General features: G+C 53.7%; 1 protein-coding gene across 1 annotated transcript in view; it reads left to right on the forward strand.

The window, feature by feature from the left end:
• Positions 1-27,652, forward strand: part of DCPS (decapping enzyme, scavenger) — a 77,914-nt gene that overhangs the window by 1,971 nt on the left and 48,291 nt on the right. The window contains exon 2 of the mRNA XM_038380988.2: positions 18,065-18,233. Coding sequence (XP_038236916.2) covers positions 18,065-18,233 — 169 coding nt within the window. The remainder of the gene's footprint in view (positions 1-18,064; positions 18,234-27,652) is intronic.

Raw genomic sequence — 27,652 nt, forward strand, 5'->3', positions numbered from 1 at the left:
GGGGGGCTGATTGGTGAAGGGAGGGAAGGTGCCATCGCTCTCACCGGGGGGGCTGATTGGGAAGGGGGGGGGGCTGGTGCATCGCTCTCACCCGGGGGGAGCTGATTGGTGAAGGGGGGGCTGGTGGCCATCGCTCTCACCCGGGGGGACTGATTGGTGAGGGGGGGTGCTGGGCATCGCTCTCACCCGGGGGGGCTGATTGGGGAAGGGAGGGAATGGGCCATCGCTCTCACCCGGGGGGGGCTCCTGATTGGTGAAGGGTGGGGCTGGTGCCATCGCTCCTCACCCGGGGGGGGCTGATTGGTGAAGGGGGGGCTGGTGCCATCGCTCTCACCGGGGGGGCTGATTGGTGAAGGGAGGGAAGGTGCCACGCTCTCACCCGGGGGGGCTGACTGATTGGTGAAGGGGGGCTGGTGCCATCGCTCTCACCCGGGGGGGCTGATTGGTGAAGGGGGGGCTGGTGCCATCGCTCTCACCCGGGGGGGCGTGATTGGTGAAGGGAGGGAAGGTGCCATCGCTCTCACCCGGGGGGCTGATTGGTGAAGGGAGGGAAGGTGCCATCGCTCTCACCCGGGGGGGGCTGATTGGGTGAAGGGGGGGCTGTGCCATCGCTCTCAACCGGGGGGGTGATTGGTGAAGGGGGGGCTGGTTGCCATCGCTCTCACCCGGGGGGACCTGATTGGTGAAGGGGGGGCGGTGCCATCGCTCTCAAGGGGGGGCTGATTGGTGAAGGAGGGAAGGTGCCATCGCTCCCCCGGGGGGCTGATTGGTGAAGGGGGGGCTGGTGCCATCGCTCTCACCCGGGGGGGCTGATTGGTTGGAAGGGAGGGGGAATGGTGCCATCGCTCTGACCTGGGGGGGGCTGATTGGTGAAGGGGGGGGGGTGGTGCCATCGCTCTCACCGGGGGGATGATTGGTGAAGGGGGGTGGTGCCATCGCTTTCACCAGGGGGGGGCTGATTGGTGAAGGGGGGGCTGGTGCCATCGCTCTCACCCGGGGGGACTGATTGGTGAAGGGGGGGCTGGTGCCATCGCTCTCACCGGGGGGGCTGATTGGTGAAGGGGGGCTGGTGCCATCGCTCTCACCCGGGGGGCTGGATTGGTGAAGGGAGGGAAGGTGCCATCGCTCTCACCTGGGGGGGGCTGATTGGGAAGGGGGGCTGGTGCATCGCTCTCACCCGGGGGGCTGATTGGTGAAGGGAGGAAGGGTGCCATCGCTCCCTCACCCGGGGGGGCTGATTGGTGAAGGGGGGGCGGGTGCCATCGCTCTCACCCGGGGGGGGGCTGATTGTGAAGGGGGGGCTGGTGCCACGCTCTCACCCGGGGGGCGATTGGTGAAGGGAGGGAAGGTGCCACGCTCTCACCGGGGGGGATGTTGGTGAAGGGGGGGAAGGTGCCATCGCTCTCACCCGGGGGGGGGCTGATTGGTGAAGGGGTGGGCTGGTGCCATCGCTCTCACCCGGGGGGGGCTGATATGGTGAAGGGGGGGCTGGTGCCATCGCTCTCACCGGGGGGATGATTGGTGAAGGGGGGCTGGTGCCATCGCTCTCACCCGGGGGGCGGGTGAAGGGAGGGGGAAGGTGCAACGCTCGGCACACGGGGGGGCGATTGGTGAAGGGGGGCTGGTGCCATCGCTCTCACCGGGGGGGGGCTGATTGGTGAAGGGAGGGCTGGTGCCATCGCTCTCACCGGGGGGCGTGATTGGTGAAGGGAGGCTGGTGCCATCGCTCTCACCGGGGGGGCTGATTGGTGAAGGGGGGGCTGGTGCCATCGCTCGCACCAGGGGGGGCTGATTGGTGAAGGGAGGGCTGGTGCCATCGCTCTCACCCGGGGGGCTGATTGGTGAAGGGAGGGAAGGAGGGAAGGTGCCATCGCTCTCACCCGGGGGGATGATGTGTGAACGGAGGGAAGGTTGCCATCGCTCTCACCCGGGGGGGGTTGGTGAAGGGGGGGGTTGCCATCGCTCTCACCCGGGGGGCGCTGATGGTGAAGGGGGGCTGGTGCCATCGCTCTCACGAGCGGGGACTGATTGGTGAAGGGGGGGCTGGTGCCATCGCTCTCACCCGGGGGGGGCTGATGGTGAAGGGATGGGACGGTGCCATCGCTTCCACCGGGGGGGCTGATTGGTGAAGGGGGGCTGGTGCCATCGCTCTCACCCGGGGGGGGACTGATTGGGTGAAGGGGAGGGAAGGTGCATCGCTCTCACCCGGGGGGCTGATTGGTGAAGGGAGGGCTGTGGCCCGCTCTCACCCGGGGGGGCTGAGTGGTGAAGGGGGGCTGGTGCCATCGCTCTCACCCGGGGGGGCTGATTGGTGAAGGGGGGGGCTGGTGCCATCGCTCTCACCCGGGGGGGCTGATTGGTGAAGGGAGGGAAGGTGCCATCGCTCTCCGGGGGGGCTGATTGGTGAAGGGGGGGGGGTGCCATCGCTCTCACCCGGGGGGGCTGATTGGTGAAGGGGGGCTGGTGCCATCGCTCACCCGGGGGGGGCTGATTGGTGAAGGGGGGAAGGTGCCATCGCTCTCACCCGCGGGGGGGCTGATGGTGAAGGGGGGCTGGTGCCATCGCTCTCACCCGGGGGGCTGATTGGTGAAGGGGGGGCTGGTGCCATCGCTCTCACCCGGGGGGGCTGATTGGTGAAGGGAGGGAAGGTGCCATCGCTCTCACCGGGGGGGGGGGCTGATTGGTGAAGGGGGGGCTGGTGCCATCGCTCACCCGGGGGGGCGGATTGGTGAAGGGGGGGTGGTGCCATCGCTCTCCCGGGGGGCTGATTGGTGAAGGGAGGCTGGTGCCACCGCTCTCACCCGGGGGGACTGATTGGTGAAGGGAGGGAAGGTGCCATCGCTCTCACGGGGGGGCTGATTGGTGAAGGGGGGCTGGTGCCATCTCACCACGGGGGGGCTGATTGGTGGGTGAGGGAAGGGCGGGGTGCCATCGCTCTCACCGGGGGGGCTGATTGGTGAAGGGGGGGGTGCCATCGCTCTCACCCGGGGGGGCTGATGGTGAAGGGAGGGCTGGTGCCATCGCTCTCACCCGGGGGGGCTGATTGGTGAAGGGAGGAAGGTGCCATCGCTCACCGGGGGGGGCTGATTGGTGAAGGGGGGCTGGTGCCATCGCTCTCACCCGGGGGGCTGATTGGTGAAGGGAGGGAATGGTGCCATCGCTCTCACGGGGGGCTGATTGGTGAAGGGAGGGAAGGTGCCATCGCTCTCACCTGGGGGGGGGCTGATTGGTGAAGGGGGGGTGGTGCCATCGCTCTCACCCGGGGGGGCTGATGGTGAAGGGGGGCTGGTGCCATCGCTCTCACCGGGGGGCTGATTGGTGAAGGGGGGCTGGTGCCATCGCTCTCACGGGGGGGCTGATGGTGAAGGGAGGGAAGGTGCCATCGCTCTCACCCGGGGGGGCTGATTGGTGAAGGGGGGGCTGGTGCCATCGCTCTCACCCGGTGGGGCTGATGGTGAAGGGAGGGTGGTGCCATCGCTCTCACCCGGGGGGGCTGATTGGTGAAGGGGGGCTGGTGCCATCGCTCTCACCCGGGGGGGCTGGATTGGTGAAGGGAGGCTGGTGCCATCGCTCTCACCCGGGGGGCTGATTGGTGAAGGGAGGGAAGGTGCCATCGCTCTCACCCGGGGGGCTGATTGGTGAAGGGAGGGAAGGTGCCATCGCTCTCACCCGGGGGGGGGCTGATTGGTGAAGGGGGGGGCTGGTGCCATCGCTCTCACCGGGGGGGCTGATTGGTGAAGGGGGGGTGGTGCCATCGCTCTCACCCGGGGGGGGGCTGATTGGTGAAGGGGGGGCTGGTGCCATCGCTCTCACCCGGGGGGGCTGATTGGTGAAGGGGGGGCTGGTGCCATCGCTCTCCCCCGGGGGACTGATTGGTGAAGGGGGGCTGGTGCCATCGCTCTCACCCGGGGGCTGATTGGTGAAGGGAGGGAAGGTGCCATCGCTCTCACCCGGGGGGGGACTGATTGGTGAAGGGGGGCTGGTGCCATCGCTCTCACCCGGGGGGCTGATTGGTGAAGGGGGGCTGGTGCCATCGCTCTCACCCGGGGGGGGGATTGGTGAAGGGGGGCTGGTGCCATCGCTCTCACCGGGGGGCTGATTGGTGAAGGGAGGGCTGGTGCCATCGCTCTCACCCGGGGGGCTGATTGGTGAAGGGGGGAAGGTGCCATCGCTCTCACCCGGGGGGACTGATTGGTGAAGGGGGGAAGGTGCCATCGCTCTCACCCGGGGGGGGCTGATTGGTGAAGGGGGGGTGCCATCGCTCTCACCCGGGGGGGGCTGATTGGTGAAGGGGGGAAGGTGCCATCGCTCTCACCTGGGGGGGGCTGATTGGTGAAGGGGGGGCTGGTGCCATCGCTCTCACCCGGGGGGGCTGATTGGTGAAGGGGGAAGGTGCCATCGCTCTCACCCGGGGGGGCTGATTGGTGAAGGGGGGGCTGGTGCCATCGCTCTCACCCGGGGGGGCTGATTGGTGAAGGGGGGGCTGGTGCCATCGCTCTCCACCCGGGGGGGCTGATTGGTGAAGGGGGGAAGGTGCCATCGCTCTCACCGGGGGGGCTGATTGGTGAAGGGGGGGTGGTGCCATCGCTCTCACCCGGGGGGACTGATTGGTGAAGGGGGGGCTGGTGCCATCGCTCTCACCCGGGGGGGCTGATGGTGAAGGGGGGGTGGTGCCATCGCTCTCACCGGGGGGGCTGATTGGTGAAGGGAGGGAAGTGCCATCGCTCTCACCGGGGGGGGCTGATTGGTGAAGGGGGCTGGTCCATCGCTCTCACCGGGGGGGCTGATTGGTGAAGGGGGGGCTGGTGCCATCGCTCTCACCCGGGGGGCTGATTGGTGAAGGGGGGCTGGTGCCATCGCTCTCACCGGGGGGGCTGATTGGTGAAGGGAGGGAAGGTGCCATCGCTCTCCCGGGGGGGCTGATTGGTGAAGGGAGGGGGTGCCATCGCTCTCACCCGGGGGGCTGATTGGTGAAGGGGGGGCTGGTGCCATCGCTCTCACCCGGGGGGGCTGATGGTGAAGGGGGGGCTGGTGCCATCGCTCTCACCGGGGGGGCTGATTGGTGAAGGGGGGGAAGGTGCCATCGCTCTCACCTGGGGGGGGCTGATTGGTGAAGGGGGGGCTGGTGCCATCGCTCTCACGGGGGGACTGATTGGTGAAGGGGGGGGGTGCCATCGCTCTCACCCGGGGGGGGCTGATTGGTGAAGGGCGGGCTGGTGCCATCGCTCTCACCCGGGGGGACTGATGATGGTGAAGGGGGGTGGTGCCATCGCTCTCACCCGGGGGGGCTGATTGGTGAAGGGGGGGGTTGCCATCGCTCTCACCCGGGGGGGTGATTGGTGAAGGGGGGAAGGTGCCATCGCTCTCACCCGGGGGGCTGATTGGTGAAGGGGGGCTGGTGCCATCGCTCTCACCCGGGGGGGCTGATTGGTGAAGGGGGGGGTGCCATCGCTTCCCCGGGGGGGCTGATTGGTGAAGGGAGGGAAGGTGCCATCGCTCTCACCGGGGGGCTGATTGGTGAAGGGAGGGCTGGTGCCATCGCTCTCACCGGGGGGGCTGATTGGTGAAGGGGGGGCTGGTGCCATCGCTCTCACCGGGGGGACTGATTGGTGAAGGGGGGGGCTGGTGCCATCGCTCTCACCCGGGGGGGGCTGATTGGTGAAGGGGGGGCTGGTGCCATCGCTCTCACCCGGGGGGGACTGATTGGTGAAGGGGGGCTGGTGCCATCGCTCTCACCCGGGGGGATGATTGGTGAAGGGGGGGTGGTGCCATCGCTCTCACCGGGGGGGCTGATTGGTGAAGGGAGGGAAGGTGCCATCGCTCTCACCCGGGGGGGCTGATTGGTGAAGGGGGCTGGTGCCATCGCTCTCACCGGGGGGACTGATTGGTGAAGGGGGGGCTGGTGCCATCGCTCTCACCCGGGGGGGCTGATTGGTGAAGGGAGGGAAGGTGCCATCGCTCTCACCCGGGGGGGACTGATTGGTGAAGGGGGGGGGTGCCATCGCTCTCACCGGGGGGACTGATTGGTGAGGGGGGGGCTGGTGCCATCGCTCTCACCCGGGGGGGCTGATTGGTGAAGGGAGGGAAGGTGCCATCGCTCTCACCGGGGGGGCGGATTGGTGAAGGGAGGGAAGGTGCCATCGCTCTCACCGGGGGGGCTGATTGGTGAAGGGAGGGAGGTGCCATCGCTCTCACCTGGGGGGGGCTGATTGGTGAAGGGGGGGCTGGTGCCATCGCTCTCACCCGGGGGGGGCTGATTGGTGAAGGGGGGGCTGGTGCCATCGCTCTCACCTGGGGGGGGGCTGATTGGTGAAGGGGGGGCTGGTGCCATCGCTCTCACCCGGGGGGACTGATTGGTGAAGGGGGGGCTGGTGCCATCGCTCTCACCGGGGGGGCTGATTGGTGAAGGGGGGCTGGTGCCATCGCTCTCACCGGGGGGGCTGATTGGTGAAGGGGGGGGTGCCATCGCTCTCACCGGGGGGCTGATTGGTGAAGGGGGGGCTGGTGCCATCGCTCTCACCCGGGGGGGCTGATTGGTGAAGGGGGGGCTGGTGCCATCGCTCTCACGGGGGGGCTGATTGGTGAAGGGAGGGGTGCCATCGCTCTACCCGGGGGACTGATTGGTGAAGGGGGGAAGGTGCCATCGCTCTCACCCGGGGGGATGATTGGTGAGGGGGGGGGTGCCATCGCTCTCACCCGGGGGGGCTGATTGGTGAAGGGAGGGAAGGTGCCATCGCTCTCACCTGGGGGGCTGATTGGTGAAGGGGGGCTGGTGCCAACGCTCACACCCGGGGGGGCTGATTGGTGAAGGGGGGCTGGTGCCATCGCTCTCACCGGGGGGGCTGATTGGTGAAGGGAGGGAAGGTGCCATCGCTCTCACCTGGGGGGGGCTGATTGGTGAAGGGGGGGCTGGTGCCATCGCTCTCAGGGGGACTGATTGGTGAAGGGGGGGCTGGTGCCATCGCTCTCACCCGGGGGGGCTGATTGGTGAAGGGGGGGCTGGTGCCATCGCTCTCACCCGGGGGGACTGATTGGTGAAGGGGGGGCTGGTGCCATCGCTCTCACCCGGGGGGGCTGATTGGTGAAGGGGGGGCTGGTGCCATCGCTCTCACCCGGGGGGGGCTGATTGGTGAAGGGAGGGAAGGTGCCATCGCTCTCACCCGGGGGGCTGATTGGTGAAGGGAGGGCTGGTGCCATCGCTCTCACCCGGGGGGACTGATTGGTGAAGGGGGGGCTGGTGCCATCGCTCTCACCCGGGGGGGCTGATTGGTGAAGGGAGGGAAGGTGCCATCGCTCTCACCCGGGGGGGGCTGATTGGTGAAGGGAGGGCTGGTGCCATCGCTCTCACCCGGGGGGGCTGATTGGTGAAGGGGGGGCTGGTGCCATCGCTCTCACCCGGGGGGGCTGATTGGTGAAGGGAGGGCTGGTGCCATCGCTCTCACCCGGGGGGCTGATTGGTGAAGGGAGGGAAGGTGCCATCGCTCTCACCCGGGGGGGGGCTGATTGGTGAAGGGGGGGCTGGTGCCATCGCTCTCACCCGGGGGGGCTGATTGGTGAAGGGGGGGCTGGTGCCATCGCTCTCACCCGGGGGGACTGATTGGTGAAGGGGGGGCTGGTGCCATCGCTCTCACCCGGGGGGGCTGATTGGTGAAGGGAGGGCTGGTGCCATCGCTCTCACCCGGGGGGATGATTGGTGAAGGGGGGGCTGGTGCCATCGCTCTCACCCGGGGGGGCTGATTGGTGAAGGGGGGGCTGGTTCCATCGCTCTCACCCGGGGGGGGCTGATTGGTGAAGGGGGGGCTGGTGCCATCGCTCTCACCCGGGGGGACTGATTGGTGAAGGGGGGGCTGGTGCCATCGCTCTCACCCGGGGGGGGCTGATTGGTGAAGGGGGGGCTGGTGCCATCGCTCTCACCCGGGGGGACTGATTGGTGAAGGGGGGGCTGGTGCCATCGCTCTCACCCGGGGGGGGCTGATTGGTGAAGGGGGGGCTGGTGCCATCGCTCTCACCCGGGGGGGCTGATTGGTGAAGGGAGGGAAGGTGCCATCGCTCTCACCCGGGGGGCTGATTGGTGAAGGGAGGGCTGGTGCCATCGCTCTCACCCGGGGGGCTGATTGGTGAAGGGAGGGCTGGTGCCAACGCTCTCACCCGGGGGGGCTGATTGGTGAAGGGGGGGCTGGTGCCATCGCTCTCACCCGGGGGGGCTGATTGGTGAAGGGAGGGCTGGTGCCATCGCTCTCACCCGGGGGGCTGATTGTTGAAGGGAGGGCTGGTGCCATCGCTCTCACCCGGGGGGGCTGATTGGTGAAGGGGGGGCTGGTGCCATCGCTCTCACCCGGGGGGGCTGATTGGTGAAGGGAGGGCTGGTGCCATCGCTCTCACCCGGGGGGGGCTGATTGGTGAAGGGAGGGAAGGTGCCATCGCTCTCACCCGGGGGGGGCTGATTGGTGAAGGGGGGGCTGGTGCCATCGCTCTCACCCGGGGGGACTGATTGGTGAAGGGGGGGCTGGTGCCATCGCTCTCACCCGGGGGGGCTGATTGGTGAAGGGGGGGCTGGTGCCATCGCTCTCACCCGGGGGGGCTGATTGGTGAAGGGAGGGAAGGTGCCATCGCTCTCACCCGGGGGGGGCTGATTGGTGAAGGGGGGGCTGGTGCCATCGCTCTCACCCGGGGGGCTGATTGGTGAAGGGGGGGCTGGTGCCATCGCTCTCACCCGGGGGGGCTGATTGGTGAAGGGGGGGCTGGTGCCATCGCTCTCACCCGGGGGGCTGATTGGTGAAGGGAGGGAAGGTGCCATCGCTCTCACCCGGGGGGGCTGATTGGTGAAGGGGGGGCTGGTGCCATCGCTCTCACCCGGGGGGGCTGATTGGTGAAGGGAGGGCTGGTGCCATCGCTCTCACCCGGGGGGGCTGATTGGTGAAGGGGGGGCTGGTGCCATCGCTCTCACCCGGGGGGGCTGATTGGTGAAGGGGGGGCTGGTGCCATCGCTCTCACCGGGGGGGCTGATTGGTGAAGGGGGGGCTGGTGCCATCGCTCTCACCGGGGGGGCTGATTGGTGAAGGGGGGGCTGGTGCCATCGCTCTCACCCGGGGGGCTGATTGGTGAAGGGGGGGCTGGTGCCATCGCTCTCACCCGGGGGGCTGATTGGTGAAGGGGGGCTGATTGGTGAAGGGAGGGAAGGTGCCATCGCTCTCACCCGGGGGGGCTGATTGGTGAAGGGGGGGCTGGTGCCATCGCTCTCACCCGGGGGGGCTGATTGGTGAAGGGAGGGAAGGTGCCATCGCTCTCACCCGGGGGGGCTGATTGGTGAAGGGAGGGCTGGTGCCATCGCTCTCACCCGGGGGGACTGATTGGTGAAGGGGGGGCTGGTGCCATCGCTCTCACCCGGGGGGGCTGATTGGTGAAGGGAGGGAAGGTGCCATCGCTCTCACCCGGGGGGACTGATTGGTGAAGGGAGGGAAGGTGCCATCGCTCTCACCCGGGGGGACTGATTGGTGAAGGGGGGGCTGGTGCCATCGCTCTCACCCGGGGGGGCTGATTGGTGAAGGGGGGGAAGGTGCCATCGCTCTCACCCGGGGGGGCTGATTGGTGAAGGGAGGGAAGGTGCCATCGCTCTCACCCGGGGGGCTGATTGGTGAAGGGGGGGCTGGTGCCATCGCTCTCACCGGGGGGGCTGATTGGTGAAGGGAGGGAAGGTGCCATCGCTCTCACCCGGGGGGGCTGATTGGTGAAGGGGGGGAAGGTGCCATCGCTCTCACCCGGGGGGGCTGATTGGTGAAGGGGGGGCTGGTGCCATCGCTCTCACCCGGGGGGGGCTGATTGGTGAAGGGGGGGCTGGTGCCATCGCTCTCACCCGGGGGGGCTGATTGGTGAAGGGAGGGAAGGTGCCATCGCTCTCACCCGGGGGGGCTGATTGGTGAAGGGGGGGCTGGTGCCATCGCTCTCACCTGGGGGGGCTGATTGGTGAAGGGAGGGCTGGTGCCATCGCTCTCACCCGGGGGGGCTGATTGGTGAAGGGGGGGAAGGTGCCATCGCTCTCACCCGGGGGGGCTGATTGGTGAAGGGAGGGAAGGTGCCATCGCTCTCACCCGGGGGGGGGCTGATTGGTGAAGGGGGGGCTGGTGCCATCGCTCTCACCCGGGGGGGCTGATTGGTGAAGGGGGGGCTGGTTCCATCGCTCTCACCCGGGGGGGCTGATTGGTGAAGAGGGGGAAGGTGCCATCGCTCTCACCCGGGGGGGCTGATTGGTGAAGGGGGGGAAGGTGCCATCGCTCTCACCCGGGGGGCTGATTGGTGAAGGGAGGGAAGGTGCCATCGCTCTCACCCGGGGGGCTGATTGGTGAAGGGGGGGAAGGTGCCATCGCTCTCACCCGGGGGGCTGATTGGTGAAGGGAGGGAAGGTGCCATCGCTCTCACCCGGGGGGGGCTGATTGGTGAAGGGGGGGCTGGTGCCATCGCTCTCACCCGGGGGGGGCTGATTGGTGAAGGGGGGGCTGGTGCCATCGCTCTCACCCGGGGGGGCTGATTGGTGAAGGGAGGGAAGGTGCCATCGCTCTCACCCGGGGGGGGCTGATTGGTGAAGGGGGGGCTGGTGCCATCGCTCTCACCCGGGGGGGGCTGATTGGTGAAGGGAGGGAAGGTGCCATCGCTCTCACCCGGGGGGGCTGATTGGTGAAGGGGGGGCTGGTGCCATCGCTCTCACCCGGGGGGGGCTGATTGGTGAGGGGGGGGCTGGTGCCATCGCTCTCACCCGGGGGGGCTGATTGGTGAAGGGAGGGAAGGTGCCATCGCTCTCACCCGGGGGGGCTGATTGGTGAAGGGAGGGAAAGTGCCATCGCTCTCACCCGGGGGGGCTGATTGGTGAAGGGGGGGCTGGTGCCATCGCTCTCACCCGGGGGGGCTGATTGGTGAAGGGGGGGCTGGTGCCATCGCTCTCACCCAAGGGGGCTGATTGGTGAAAGGGGGGAAGGTGCCATCGCTCTGACCCCAGGGGGCAGGGTTGGCGAAGGGGGGGCACGTGCCATCGCTCTGACCTGGCGGGGTGGGATTGGTGAAGGGGAGGGCATTGCTCTGATCCAAGGATGCCGGTTGTTGGGGGGCCATATCCATGGGGCGGTTGTCCTGCCCCACAGTCTTTCCTGGTAAAGTCCCTCTTTCTCCTTTTTACTCTCTGTCCAAGGAAGGGACAGCTCCCAGGGCAGGGCCCCCCAATGTTGCCCTGCCATGCCCCAAGGGCCCCAAGCCTCCGGCTCTTGTAGACTCCCTCCTTTCAGCCTAGGCTGAAGAAAAATATCTGGCAGGTACAATCTTGCCTTTGTCCCCCGGTCAGATGGACTGGATGAACTAATGGGTCTTTTGCACTTTTATGTTGTGATGCTGTCGATTTTTCACTGGGTTACAATTTGCCGTAGCTGATACCTGCAGTGCCTGTTAATATTTTTTCCAGCCGTCTTCTCAGTTCTCTGCTTGGCAGTGATGTGCTGGAATAGCTTTCCTTCTGTGCTCTGGGTGAGGGTGTCTTTTTTTTTTTTTTAAAAGGAGAGCTAAATCCAATTTCCATTATTAAAATTATCCAAGTAAATCAAATCCTTCTGTCATGCCCAGTAAATCCCTGGAATGTAAGAAGCACGGAGCAAATAACTTTTTTAAAATCCAAAACCAGTGGCATGGGCATCAAACCATATGAGGAAAGCAGCTCTGATTCTGTTGTTTTAATGAGCAAGATAGTCACCATGGGCTCTGATTCGCCTCCAAAGCCTGAGAGGACAGGACTGCATCATCTCATGATTTCAGCAGCTCCTTGCTTGAAACACACATGAGCAGAAGCAGGATCCACCAACCTGGTTCTCTCATGAAGATTTATTATTGCTGTGTGCGCCTGCTTTGAGCTTGGAAAATAATTTGGACTGACTTGGGCAGAAGAGGAAATGGCAATTATTCTGGTTGTAATATTCTCACTAGCTATGTGAGTGGTTAGTCGGAGTGGGGACTCCTTGCCTCAGCTGTAATAATTATAAATGGCCATTTCACCCAAGGATCACAAAGTGTTTTGCAAGCTTTAAGGAAGCTCTATAACACCTCGGGGAAGCATGTATGCTCATTTTCCAGATGGTCAGAGTGTAGTGCAGAGGTGGTAAGTGACTTGGCCATGGTCACATAGCAAATCAGGAGAAGATCTGGGGATGCAGCCCAGGAGTTTTGATTCCCAATCCTGTGATCTAACCAGGAGATCATCCACCTTTCCTCAAACCACATGGTACTGAAAGAGACATCATCATAGGAGGAAGCACATTGTTTGTCCAGTCAAACTGGCAGGGCAGGGGGGCGGGGCGGGCGGGGAGGGGGGGGGAGTATGGAGGAAATGAATTGGGCTTTAGAACTTTTTTTTTTAAGCATGGTCAGTACAGAATTTGAATATCTTTTATATCTTTGTGACCCCATTGTCCTCAGTGGAGTTACTCCTCTCTGGCACTGGTATGAGAGGTCAGATTTGGGCTCTAGGTGTGGAAATCCATTGTACTTGTACTGATTCAAATTCAGTCCTGCTGTGGGCAGGTGCAGTTCCCATGGAAGTCGCATGGAGTTGTGCACCTGCTTACCACCAGGAATGAAACTAGCCCCAGGAGTGCCGGGGACAGTTAGTGGGTAAGAGAGGGGCTGCTTTTTCTTATTCTGTCCTAGTGTTGTTTCTGGTAGACATACTGCTTTTCATCCCTTCAGTATCTATGCTACACTTGTTTGCATACCCATGGAATGTCAAGTTGGTGCTAGATATGCTGTTTCTTCCATTGATACCACTCTTCACATCACTGCTTATTTGACCAAGAGCTGTCCTTGGGAGTTGTCTTTGGTCTGGAGTTTAAGTATTTTGTAAAATGACTGTGTATGCACACATGCTCTCTGCATATAGTAAATGTTTCTGTGTGAAGTCTGTCTGAAATCTAGGCTCTGCTGAGATGATGCTTATGATTTTCAGCATGAGCAGGCTCAAATATAACTAATTCCAATACTGAACGATACACAAGAGAAGAATACAGATCCTCCACCAGAGTCCCTTGGCTGCCTCTTTTGTAATTTCTTTACAAAGTAACTGAACTCCGAAGAAAAACAAGTTTTCAGAAGTGCCAGCCAAAAAGCAATCCCATTTGTGAGCCCTCTGAGGCTATCCTTCCTGCCGCTGTACTGTGCTAGGTTCAAAGGAGATCGTGCTATGGCAGCAGGAAGGTCATGTCAATCCTTCTCATTCTTGCTTTATTTCTCCCCCAAAGCCCTTTAAAATTCCTAGTCTTCAGCACAAGTGCAGAGTAAGGAAAACTGCCCCCAAAAGAGAGTTTATTATTATTTACAAATTATTAATATGGGGCAACTCTACAGTGCTCTGAATGTGAAATTAGAGACAGGCATAGAGTCAGAATTGATCAAGAAGAAGCTGAAACAGTTTTAGCTTCTCTTATGCATGTTCAAGGCAGGGGAGGTTAAATAAACGCCAAGGATGCTGTAACAGGGTGGCAGAGCTCTTCTGTTGACCCACCCTTTTAGTAGGTGTTTGAAGCCTGCAAGGAAATGCTGACTGATTCCTGCTGACTCCCCGTGCCAGGTGTAGCTTGTTAATTCCACCCTGGATTTAAGGGAGGTGGGAAAGGCCCTTTGGGCAGTGGGATGTAGGGATGAGACTTTCTAAAGGACCTTTGGGAACAGCCAAGCCTGGAAGCAAGTTTGGGCTGAGGTTTTTATGTTGTTAGGTTAGTTAATAAATCCAACCTTGCATGTGTGTTGTACCTGTGCAGCATGTATGGATTTTGTTTTGGAGCAGTGGGGGAAGGCCACCTGCTGACAGATGTCTAGAATAGAGAGAAAGATCCTTGAGTACAGCAGTGAGAAAAGAATGGAGAGTAATACCAGAGTCAGTGTTTACGACAGTTATGTAGCTTACTAGATGATGGTGCTATGTAAATAAGGGGTAATGCTTTCAAAAGCAGCCACCTCTCATTTTCACAGATAATTTAGGTGCCTTTTGTGAGTTTACCCAAGGATGACAATAATACATACAACAGTCTGTCTCTTACCAGGTGGCTGTAAGATTCCATCTGGCAAGTCGGAAGACCTGGCCCAAATCTTCAACATGCTTTAGCTTTATAACACCCTAAAGCCCGATGAAACTACTAGAATATGCTGTAAGCCAAGTGAATGGTTTCCTTCAGCAGACTCAGCAGGATTATGGAGTGTTACATGATCCTCTCTAAGCAATGTTGGACACAGAAAGGGAGACTCAAATTACCCAGCCCCTCTCTGAACCACTGCAGGAAACTCTTCCTTTCCTCTGTGTACTTCTGATCAGGAATTCCCACCATCCTGACACTTGCAAGTCTCTGCTTGAACCTAATTGTGCCCCCCCAGTGCTGAAATCTATAGCATTACTTGCCCAGTTAGGTCCGCACTCTCCCATTCACTTTTGTTAGTGGAAATTGACAGTTGCTTGGGTTGTGTTTGGTTAGTTCCTCAGGTCTCTCTTTTCCTAAGTGAATTCAGTATTAGTAAACGATGCTGGATTGACAGCTGTAAAGTCCATCCACACAATATGTTCAGTACAGGCAAGAGCAGTGTTAGCTTCCATAGTTACTGTCCCATCTGGCCCAGTTTGTCTCTCCGCTTACCTGAAGGGACTCTCCCATGGGAGCACAAGAGGAGTTCAGTCTTCATGCACCATTTGAACCCCAGCCTCTGAACCCTACAACCCCAGATGAGTTGGCTTTTGTGGTGTGGAATTGCCTATTAGATGTTGATTCCCCCCACACACAACCGACCCCCAGCTTTGTCACTAAACAGCCTTCCCTTCCAACCCAGGCTGGATTCACACCTGGGACTGAGGAGTACAAAACCCCAAGCTGCTCAGATCTGTATAAGTAAGTCATGTGCTACTTGATAGTTCAGATCCACATATCCCCAGTCGTATAAAGCCAGCTATGTACATGCCTGAGATTCCATCTGACAAAATCCAGAAGACCTGGCCCCAAACCTTCAAGCAAGCTTTAGCTTTTTAACACCCTTAATAGTCTCTGCCTTTGACTAGTGACAGACTTCAAAACTGATTGGAGGAGGTGAATATTTTTTTAAAAAATAGCCCCATTAAACTAGCCTCATTAAAATCTTTCCGTTGAGAGACTTCTTTTAACGATAAGTTCAAGCACGTTAGAGTGACTCAACAATTGCTTTTAAGTCTGGTGCTGTCCTAATCTGGTTTACTGTGCTGTGAAGCAGGCAAATATTGGAGTGGGGCAACTGCAATTGGTCTCGGTAACAAAGCATCGGAAACCTATCTAAAGTCTTAGATTATTTTTCTTATTAGCATATCTATTGCTTTTGGCCTGAAGATTGGTTTTTCATGTTTAAAGTGAAATTGAATTGCAAACTAGCTGGTAACTCAAACGCTGTAAATAAGAAGGATGGACTTGCCACTCAGGGGCCATAAAATGGGAAATTCGTAAGTACTCTTTTAATTCAACTTTTACAGCCATACAGCAGTCAGAAAAGGTCTGACTGTAGCTCACAACTCAGTATGTAAGCTTGGTATACGATTGGGTTAGTCCCTATTGTCTGCAGTAAATCCACCTTGAGAGAACTGAGGCAGATGAAGAAGTGTCAGGAAATTGCAAAGTGTCTCATAATTTCAAAGCAGCATGTTAATCTTGGATGAATAAATCCTTTAGAAGGGGGGACTAGAGTTTATTAGGTTCCGTGGGCCAAATTCAGGCAGTAGGTGTACATGGGTCAAATTAGACATTGTAAGTGGGTGTAAGGTGTGTGAGTTGGAATAATTTACATACTGAGGGTGTGAGTTAAGGTGTCTGAAGTCTGAGAAAGTGAAGGACTTTAGCTTAATGCTTCTTGCATCCTCCTATTGGTTTGCCCTTCTTATTACATCCTTCTCTTCTCGCCCCTTGGCATATAATTTACCCCTGCTTAGACTTGCTCGCTGTTCTGCAACTTACCTCACTTGACACATCACCTCTGAATAAATCTGTGCCGTCACTCATACGGATGATACAGGAATTTGGGCCTATACGTAATTACTGCATAATCTGGAATGAAGCAGCAGTGTGGCAAGAGCTGGGTCTAACCATCGCATCCCATCACATGAACTATACCGCTCGCACCCATCTCAAATTCTTGGATGGGTTGTGGTAAACGCCTGAGTTTTCTGGGGAACCCAAGATTGCTGAAATGGTACATAAAGCAGGTGGCGTTCCCACTCTGCTCCAGATGAAGTCTATAAAGTCAAACTCACCACCTTCCTAGGATGTGGCCTTCTTAACATAGTAACTGATAATGCTACACAAGATTCACCCCAGGCCTTTTCCCCCCTCTCTGGCTTGGCTGTTTCTTCAAAGGGGTCTCTGTCCCAGACCCTATGTCCTTCTACCCAGCAGTCCAGTTCCACCTCCTTTGTATATGGAATGGAATCAACAATATCATGAGTCAGTAGAAAACAGTCAGCATCTCTCTGTGGGGTTTCAACATTTGCTAAGAGGCTGAGACAGCCGTACCACCCATGTCAGAACTTCCTTACTCAGCTCCAAATTCACATAACAAACGGAAGATTTAAAGGGAAGCTGGATGGCCTTATTCCCTCAGTTGCCCAGGGCAAACACACTTTGAAAAATGTCTGCTCCCTAGAGCACTCAGTAGGGGAGTATTTCTGCATCTGTTTTGTGCGTTAGCTGCTGATGCATCAGTTGACTCTGTGACAGTTCAGGGCGACTGCACCTGCACTTCTTCTCAGTGGTCCAGCCATGGCACCCTCTCTCGGGCTTCCAGCTGTTGCCTGTCTTGGGTGGAGACCCGTGTCTCTCTCCCTTCAGACCAGGGTGTTCCCATGTGGCACAGTTCCCTGCCTTCCCTGTGTTATGCCCAGCAGAGGCAGGCTGCCCAAGCACACCGCTTGCATTCTCTTCTGATAACAAAGTGATTGCTACAGTTACAGGTTACCACACAGAGTTTTCTAAGCAGCCCTATGCTATTCTTAAGGTAAAAAGTGTTAGAGAAGACAGTTAAAAGAACAATAAAGAACCTACACACATGCTAATAAGCTTACCTCAGCTCATCCCAACTCTCACTTGGGTTATGGTGGGATAAGTCCTCCTCTCTACCCCCCACCCTAGGTGAGTCCTTGGGGTTACAGTTCATCTCCCAGCTTCAGCACACCCATGACAAGTTCAATCCACCCTTGTACAGAACAGGGGTCTTTGACCTGGAGTTTCCAGAAGGAGGTAGTTAGTATAGGAAGGTTTCAGAGTAGCAGCCGTGTTAGTCTGTATTCGCAAAAAGAAAAGGAGTACTTGTGGCACCTTAGAGACTAACAAATTTATTAGAGCATAAGCTTTCGTGAGCTACAGCATCCAATGAAGTGAGCTGTAGCTCACGAAAGCTTATGCTCTAATAAATTTGTTAGTCTCTAAGGTGCCACAAGTACTCCTTTCTTTTTGAGTATAGGAAGGGTCTCTCTCGCTAGGGCATATCTTCAAAAGGTTGGCTTGGGAGAGAGAATTTGCATTCCCCTCACCTCATGGCATTTCCTAAGGAAATCCACATCACGTATATAGTACCAAAAAGATCTTTGAACTTCCCTGTGCCTTTCAGAGATTGCATTAATGTTATCTTCCTGGTAAAGAAGTTCCATAAAACTCTCACTAGTACATAAACATTTGCATTTCCAATGCAATATACCCAAAGGTATTAACCTTAAATCAGTAAGGTTTAACTTAATCCAATAAAGTTCAATCAGTATATTACAGGGTATTGCCAGTCTGTCACAGCCTCCACTTCTCTCCCTTACATAGCCCTCACATCCTCTTCAGAGTGAAGATCAGAACCTGCATGGTTGTAAATAAAGTGGCCAGAGGCAAGAATGCTGCTGGCTGTTAGCAGATGAGCTCTCCATCCCACTGATGGGAAGTGGCTAATACTAGGAAGCTGTGTGGCTACTGCAGTGATGGGGAGGGGGTATATAAGTGCTGAGCTAGAATAAGTTTGATGTATGCAGGCTGATCTTGACCTCTAACTCTAGGTGAATGGAGCCTCTGGCGATGCAAAGGATGCTGTAGTGATCCTGGAGAAGACTCCTTTCCAGGAGGAAAGCATCTCCGATCTGCTGAAGAAGCACACGAGGTTGAAGCTCCAGATGTCCAATGATATCTACAGCACCTACCACCTGTACCCACCTCCGCAGCTGAGTGGTAAGCAGACAAAATGTGTTGAGACTCTCCGACACCTGCTGGTAACCTAAAGAACCATTGGTGCTTAGGGTGCAGTGGGGGCTTCCCATGTTTTAGTCAACATATTTGTGTGTTTCGGGAGGAGGGTGGGTCCAGTGTTACTGCCCTGTTGTGGTGAGGGGAAGAGAACCAGAGTGCTAGGAGAGCTCACCCTGTAGTTAACCATGTGGCTTAGCTGATGGAGCTCTGATTCTGAATGTGCCATCTCTCCCTCTTTCCCATCCCCTCCAGGTTTGATGCTGTCTATTAAATTGTGGTCAGGATTCAACTGTTACCAAAAGAACCAGCATAAAGGTTATTTTATGGGTATGGATGCAAGTCCAAGTCCCATAATGCTGGGAATATGGGGGATCCTGCAACATTGCAGATGCCATCCTTCTGCTTTTCTATTCCTTCTGGTTGCACTGGGGAAAGGTTGAATATCACTGCACGTTCACCAACTAAAACAAGGGATAATCCCAGTCAACATGCTCCTGTCCCCAACATGCTCCTCCTCTCCAGAATGGCATTTGAGCTACTGTCGGGGGCAAACAGCTGCTGTGTGTGCAGTCAGATACACATGCTGCCCTAGTAGGATGACTTGCCTCTCTTTGGAAGGCCTATTAGGATGTGGTGAGTGTGAAAGGTGCTGCATAAAACCAAACAGTCCTGTAAATGGGACCTGTGTACCTGAGCCAAGGGGCATGAATCCTGCAGAAACACTGTAACTTCCATGAAGGAGACCAACATCCGCTGTGTGACTCCTTGGCAAAGTAGTGCCATCTCCTTGGAAAATGGGAATAGTGATGCTCTCCCTCTCTTATTAAACGCTCTGAGATCGAAGGATGAAAAGCCTCATCAAAGTGCGAGGTATGTAAAGGGGGAAAAGAGAAGAGTGCTTGTTGTTTGTAGTTCACTAGGGCGCCATTAACCTCCACACCGAATTATTCTCATTTATTACCTTGAGATCTAGGGGACGGCAAACTCTAATAGTTAGAGCAGGGGACTTGGAGTCAGGAAACCTGAGTTCTACTGATCACTCTTTCACTTTGTGACCTTGCATGAGTTACTTTACTTCCTGTGTCTCAATTTGCCTATCTGTAAATGGGGCTAATGATACTTACCCATCTCTGAAGATAAGGCCATTGATGGGAGACTGTACATAATGCAAGTTATTACTACACCTGGAGAATTCCTTGCAGCCGTGCCCAGAAAATAACCTTTATACTGGTTCTTTTGATACAGTCGAATCCCCACCACAATTTAAGAGACAGCAGCAAACCTGGAGGGGATGGAAAAGAGAGGGAGAGATGCTCAAACAAAAGGACATCTATGCTTATCCATTCCCACATTCTCTCTTTCACTTGTACACACCCTTGGGTTCCTTGTCCTGCATTAGGATGTCACCAGTAACCTTTGTGGAGTTGTTAACCTTTCCTGTGACAGCCTCCTCTCATTCTCGGATAACGTCTCACAGTTTCTTTTTGTTGGGCTTAACGTTTTCTTGTAGGACAGGCAAGTAATATGCCAGCAGTGGGACTATAAATGCCTGTGACCTTGCATGTCTGGTGCACACGGGCACCTGGGTTTATCTCCTTTTTTGTCTGCTTTGTAGTGAGTACAGTCTTTCGTGCATAACTGGTTAATAGTCAAATGTACTAGGTGAGGAATCTCACCATCTCCCAATGGCTATGAAGCTTCTGTTTTTCCTAGGGAGGGAGGACAGTTTAGTGCAATAAGGGATTTGTGGAGGAATTTGTACTAGCCTAATCAGTAAATCACCAGTCTATCTATTTTTTGTGTTTCAAATGCCCCTTTCAAGGTAGTATCTAGACATCAGTTACAGAATTGAGATTTGCATTGAGCTTGTTTATTTGGAGCCCAGCTCTTCATCATGCCCAGGTTCAGTGGCTTGGAGTTGGAGTTTCCTCCTGCCTCCCCTCTTGTTCTCTCTCCTTTGTTACTGTGGAAAGGCTTTTTTCCAAAGGGCGTTTGGCACCAGGCTTGGGAGAAACATCTCTGATCTGGTCTCAAAAACACTGATTTTAGAACCACAAATTCTTTCTCTTACACTGACTAGGATCAAACATGCTATCCAATTTCAATCCATTAGCTGTGTAAAACTTGTACCAAACAGCAGGTGGCTATAAATAGGAAGCTTTTACCTTACCATGATGTCACATCCTAATAGTAGGAAAATGCCTTAGTTCATTGCAAGAAAGTATGTTAAGGTGGTTGTTCCTGTTGTCCAAAATTAGAGAGCATTACAGAGACTGCTGTCTGTATCAGATCCTTTGCATGGTTACCATTCAGTAATTCAAAGGAATCTTGCTTTGTAGCTCGATATTATTTGGCCGTGCTTCTGAGTTGTCTTCAAAAAGAAAAGGAGGACTTGTGGCACTTTAGAGACTAACAAATTTATTTGAGCATAAGCTTTCGTGAGCTACAGCTCACGTCATCCCGATGCATGTAGTGGAAAATACAGTGGGGAGATTTTATATACACAGAGAACATGAAACAATGGGTGTACCAGTTGTCTGTTCAGTGGGTGATGAGATGCAGTGATTTCCACAAGGTGGCATTGTTGCATTAGAATCCCAGAATCTCTCTCCATAGTAATAGTACTGAGTAATGAAACCTTAGGCACCGGTATTTGATTCTCTTTTACCATCTTGCTACAGCAGTGTATAATTTTATCATCGGTCTGATGGCAGCAGTATTATCTTCTAGATTTATATCAGACCCAGGATCTTGTATTTAGTGGTCTAAGAATATATTGGGGAGGGGGACCCAACCTCAAATGGCTCTAGTTAACCCTCAGACATATTAATAAAATCCTTGCCCCTCACATGCTTGGTTGTCCAGTCTCGATGACAACCCATCTTGAAAATAAAATAGAGGCCTGTGAAAAAGAGCAGCCTAGCCTCAGCACCTGAACAGCATCAAATTCCAGCTTTGGAGGGACCACTGCAGGGAGCGAGTTCCACTGGTGCAAGGAAGCCATGTCTTGGCCACAATGGATCGAGCCTTCTAAAATGCCAAGTATTACAGCAGTACCAACACCTGTTATAGCTCAGGTGTGGCACTGGACTGAGGCCTAGAATGTGAACAGTTGACAATTTGCCTTGGGCTGTGTAGTTTTGATGCCATGAATTCCTGAGTTGTAATCTCTGCTCTGCCACTGTCTCCTCTGTAGCTTTAGGCAACTCACTTCGCTGTCCTACCTCAGTCTACCATCTGTGAAATGGGGATAATACCTTCCTGTGGGCATGTTGTGAAGAATAATTTGTGAATGTAACCCATCTGAGGTCCTTGGATGGAAGGGTCGGTAAAAGCACAAGGGGAGGGGAGAGGGAAAGTAGTTCAAGTTTGTAAAGTGCTTTGACACTAAAAAATAAAATGGAAAACTTGTGTGAGAGATCCCCTAGGCACTGCAGGAAGCAGTGTGGGTGACTCAGTAATAAATATTCTTCCCTCTGAATCATAAAAAACAAATGCCCCACATGATTATGGGCCTTGTGGTACCAGTGGCGTCATCCTTCAGCTGCAACGTAAAACCCCAGCCCTGCTAATTGCTGGCTACTAAAGATCCCATAAAAGGCCCTTTTTGTTGCAGTATCCTGACTAGATTCCCAACCCAGATAATTCCATTCTGCCTCTCTGAATTTCCCCTGACCTTGTGGTTGACAATGGGATTCTTCAGCTCCTGTCCTAAATTATGTAGAGCTGTAGTATGTAACAGCTGCCATGTTTTACCCCAGAAGTGGCTGCGTTTCTCTGATTATACTGTAAAATGATTCCTATTGGTAAAGGGCTTTGGGGTGAACGGTGCCATGTAAATGATAAATTGATATTTTGAAGCTTGAAATGATGTGGACGGTTTCCTGAAACGCCTTTTTCTGATGTGAATAATTTACAGCAGCAAGTGGAATAACAGCATGCACATTTGAGACAGAGGGAAACTTGGCCCTTTGGTTTAACCTCTCCCAGGCCAGGTTGCTCTAGCTTGCTGATAAGACCTAACAAAAGGAAACGTGCTTATCAGTGCCAAGAGAAAAGTTTGCTCCTCTGTCAAAACTACATGCTATGGCCATTTGGGGCCTGTGTTTAATGTCCAGTAGAGCGCTTGTGGCCATAGAAGGTAAGAGCATATTTACAGCATTAAAATACATTAATGACATCAAATGGCAAAGTGGAGAAAAATTAAACCAAAGCAAAGCCAAATGTGCATCCTAACCTGAAGGCCAATAGACTCAGGCTATGAATTATCAAGAGCAAAGGAGTTCCAAAGACAGTGCTGAGAGAGACCTAAGGCTGCCTGCCCCCGGAGACTCTTAGTATAGAAACCCTCCAGACTGTCTTAAATGCCACAGTAGGGTATAAGGGGAAAGATGGGCTTCCTGGATAATCAGGCCTGGGACCACTAAAGCTTTATAGAAAATTACCGATCCCTTGAGCTGCACTTAAGTGTGGCTTTTGGGCCTGATTTAACTCCCTTTGAAGTTGATGAATCTCCCCATTGATTTTAATTGTTGGATCGTACTGTTTGTCCCTGTAATGTCTGAAAAGTGATGAGCCAGCTGGGTGAAGGAGTGATGCTGCTGAAACCTGTGGGCTCAGTATCTGTTTTACACTTCAAACATCCTACCTCTTTGGCAGCATTTAAGTGTCGCAAGTTGAAGGATCATTTTCCCCTTGCACCCTACCATGTCTTGGCCAGCCTTCCTCAAAGGGGTGTGTCTGAAACACTCACTTATTACTCTAGTAAACTTTCCTTTATAGGGTTGTCTCCTGCCTTTACAATACATAAACTGGCATCCATAACTAAATCGTCAGAGGACCAAAAAGTGCTAGTTAAACTTTTACATGGGTTTTATTATATTTCCATGTGTTGTAGTTTGTTATACACTGTTGCCTGTGTCACATCTCACAGATAGCATCTTGCTGTTGCTGGACCAAACTTGTAATGTAGAGCGAATGGTTGTGCTCTTGGCTTCCCTTATGAAAGAGAATAACCTCCCAGCTTCCTCCATTTAAGGCTGGGTTAATCCACAAGGTTGCACTGGCATTTGCTGCCTATCCTGAATGGCTAGCAAAGTGGTGTGTTGTTGTTTTTGTTTTTGTTCCCCCCTCCCCCACTTCCTTGATATACCTGAAGTGAGCATGAATTTTTTCTCCCAGGAAAATAGGACAGAAGCAAGTGAAGTGAGGATGGAGAAATTGCACAGGGATTTGGAAGAGTCCTGGGTTCTGTTCCCAGCTCTGCCACGCACTTGCTGTGCAAGTCATGGCACCTCCCTCTTCCTCACTTCTTCATCTGCAAAGTGGGGATAGTAATTTACCTCCCAGGAGTATTGGGAGTGCCTATGAACTGTGTATAAACTACTTTGAGATCCTCATATGGAAGGTGCTATAGAAGCACTTTGTGTTGTTAATGCATCAAATCCCTTTTTCTGTTCCTGTTTTTCTTCTGTATTTGCAACTCTCACATACCTGCATATACAGGCCTCCAGTTTGCTTTACCCAATGAAGGAGAGTGAAAAGAACTTGGCTTCGTGTGTGGTTTGTAGACTACAGGTGTAAGTAGTGTAAAAATGGGCCCCGCTGAGAATGTGGGGCTAGGGGCTAGGACTGATCATGCCAAAAGATTTTAACAGGGACTTGCATTAGCTGTGGCTTAAAGAATGGTCGGCGTGACAACTGGAACATAGAGGTTTGTCCACGTGCATATTATCTCACACCTGCCAAGTGACAACTTTTGAGTCCTGCATTATCTCCCATGGTCCTCTCTGCAGCTCCACCTCTCCCTGGAAAGTGAGGAGGTCACACCTCTGAAGACTAGGGTGACCAGGTGTCCTGATTTTATAGGGCATCAGTAGGAGGGTTAATGGAAACCTGGGGGGGATGCACAGGCAACAGGAGTGTATTATGTGCATGCAATGGATTATTGTGCCACATTGCAGTAGGGACCCAGATAGCTGCCTATTGCACTGCCAGGATGTGATCAGCAAGATCAGTCGAGGTACTAATTCCCTGCTATTTGTCAGCAACAGTCCTCGCCATTCGGATCGGAAGCTGTCACTGTACAGTGGCTATGTGAAGGTTCAGAGTCGAATAAGCCTCTCTTTACTAGAATATGGATGACTTATGGGACCTTAAATCTCATCAGCTTTCTATGCCAACATCTAATTAAAATTTCACAGAGGAAATTGTAAGTAGGGTAAATAATGAACTCGGCAAGGAGAAATCTTCCAAGCCTCCAGCCCTTTTCGGCAGTTTATGTCCCACTTTCACAGAGTAAAAATGATCATTTTTTTTTAAAGGAAATTCTACCTATAAGGAAATGAGGCCCTCGATGTATCATCTGCCTTGCTCTCTGAAGAGCTTCAGAAACTGCAACATAGACTTCTCCTTGACTAGGCTCTGCAGGTTTCTCTTTGCCTTCCCAGATTTGTTACATGCTGCTCCAGGCTTCAGAAATCAGTGGAGTCTCATCACTTGATTCTACTCTCTGCTGCACAGTTGGTGCTGGCAATGTGGGTGGTCCTTCTTGGTGACTAACAAATTACTGTATGGTCTTGGTAGCTTCATTTGTAGACCGATCACTTTAGCTGACCCAGTTCAGTGATTCTGTCTCTCCGCTTTTACAGAATGCCTGTCACTAGAGATAACAGGCTAAATCTGACTTGGATCTGAGAGGTTCCTAAGGCTTACAGAAGGGTGCATTGTTTTGAAAGATTTCAAAGAAGCAATTGGCATCTTGAGCAGGTTCACAAGGTCAAGATGGGAGTCAGCAGGAGAAATTGAGGTAAATAGGCCTGAGGTAGGGGAAACACAAAACAAGGAGAACTTGAGGCTTAGTTCCTTGCCAGGTAATAATTCAGTTTTCTCTTGCCTGCATAGACGGGGGCTAAACAGCATTTTAACCAAGTTATGAAATTGTGTTAACCTGTTGCAATCAGGGATCTTTAAAATGATTCAGTACCTGTGGTTAAAGCATAGCTTTTTCCAATCTCTGCCCGTCTGTGGGATATCACAGGGCCCATCCCTATAGCATCTAGGCCCCTAGTTTGTGGGAATGACACACACAGAGTGGGGACTTCACCCCTTGAAGTTAAGGGAAAGTCACTTCCTGCAAACTCTTTTGACAGAGGAATAAGTGACTACGAACTGTTAATGCCGGAGCCTACTATTAAATCAGTTACATAAGAGGTAGACACATAGCAGAAGAATCAGTATGTTTCCTCTTTCAATTAGGTGACTTCAGATGGAACAGAACACGTTTTTTTCAGGACATGTTCTTTTCACTTAGTGCTCTGGGAGGGTTGAAGGCCATGGCAGGTTCTGATTTAATCAGTAGTTGACCTTTGACAAGGTCCCTCACCACAGGCTCTTACGCAAAGTAAGCTGCCATGGGATAAGAGGGAAGGTGCTCTCATGGATTGGTAACTGGTTAAAAGATAGGAAACAAAGGGTAGGTATAAATGGTCAGTTTTCTGAATGGAGAGAGGTAAATAGTGGTGTCCCCTGGGGGTCTGTTCTGGGTTCAGTCCTATTCAACATATTCATAAATGATCTGGAAAAAGGGATAAACAGTGAGGTGGCAAAATTTGCAGATGATACAAAATGACTAAAGATAGTTAAGACCCAGGCAGACTGTAAAGAGCTACAAAAGGATCTCTCAAAACTGGGTGACTGGGCAACAAAATGGCAGATGAAATATAATGTTGCTAAATGCAAAGTAATGCACATTGGAAAGCATAATCCCAACTATACATATAAAATTATGGGGTCTAAATTAGCTGTTACCACTCAAGAAAGAAAGAGAACTTGGAGAGTTCTCTGAAAACATCCGCTCAATGTGCAGCAGCAGTCAAAAAAGTGAACAGAATGCTGGGAATAATTAAGAAGGGGATAGAAAATAAGACAGAAAATATCATGTTGCCTCTATAAATCCATGGCACGCCCACATTTTGAATAGTGTGTGCAGATGTGGTCACCCCATCTCAAAAAAGATATATTGGAATTGGTAAAGGTTCAGAAAAGGGCAACAATTATTAGGGATATGGAACAGCTTCCGTATGAGGAGAAATTAATAAGACGGGGACTTTTCAGCTTGGAAAAGAGACGGCTAAGGGGAGATATGATTGAGGTCTATAAAATCATGACTGGTGTGGAGAAAGTAGATAAGGAAGTGTTGTTTACTACTCCTCATAACACAAGAACTAGGGGTCATCCAATGAAATTAATAGGCAATAGGTTTAAAATAAATAAAAGAAAGTATTTCTTCACACAATGCACAGTCAACCTGTGGAACTTTTTGCCAGAGGATATTGTGAAGGCCAAGACAATAATTGGGTTCAAAAGAGAACTAGATAAATTCATGGAGGACAGGTCCATCAATGGCTATCAGCCAGGATGGTCAGGAATGGTGTCCCTAGCCTCTGTTTGCCAGAAACTGGGAATGGGCAGCAGGAGATGGATAACTTGATGATTACCTGTTCTGTCCATTCCCTCTGGGGCACCTGGCACTGGCAACTGTCAGAAGACAGGTTACTGGGCTAAATGGACCTTTGGTCTGACCCAGTAGGGCCATTCTTATGTTTCCTGATCACTGCATGTGGTGATCCCTCTTGCTCCCCACTGCTGCTAAGTGAAGCTAATGCTTCACCCTTCTATGGTGTAAGGCTAATACGGATGCTATTTTAATTAAAGCTTGTTAATATACTTAGGGAGGCCTGGAACTCTGATTAAATTGCTGTGTGTATGTGATCAGACTTGGGTTACCTTAAATGAATGACTTTCCCTCTCTGTGCCTCAGTTTCCTATCTGTAAAATAGGGAAGAGTAATTATCCCCATCTCAGAGGAGTTGTGTCAGGCTTAATCAATTAAAATGTGCAAAGCTTGGATACTATGATGATAAGTGCCATGGAAATGGCTAGCGTTAAGACCCAGGTCCTTGACCATAGCTGAGGGGCACATAACATAGCTAGGTATCAGAGTAGCAGCCGTGTTAGTCTGTATTCACAAAAAGAAAAGGAGGACTTGTGGCACCTTAGAGACTAACAAATTTATTTGAGCATAAGCTTTTGTGAGCTACAGCTCACTTCATCGGATGCATTCAGACTGAATGCATCCAATGAAGTGAGCTGTAGCTCACAAAAGCTTATGCTCAAATAAATTTGTTAGTCTCTAAGGTGCCACAAGTCTTCCTTTTCTTTATAGCTAGGTAGGTGTAGCTTGACAACACAGGAGACTGAAGCTTTCTGTATACGCTGTTCAGAAGCTTTTATTTAAATGACTGTTGCCTCTAATCAACCCACAGTTAACTTATTACCAGGCAGGATTCTGACCAAGTCGTAGTGCTGAGGACCAAGTGATTAGACTGACATCTTTTATT

The sequence above is a fragment of the Dermochelys coriacea genome, chromosome 22, assembly GCF_009764565.3.
Source record: "Dermochelys coriacea isolate rDerCor1 chromosome 22, rDerCor1.pri.v4, whole genome shotgun sequence".
NCBI lineage: Eukaryota > Metazoa > Chordata > Testudines > Dermochelyidae > Dermochelys > Dermochelys coriacea.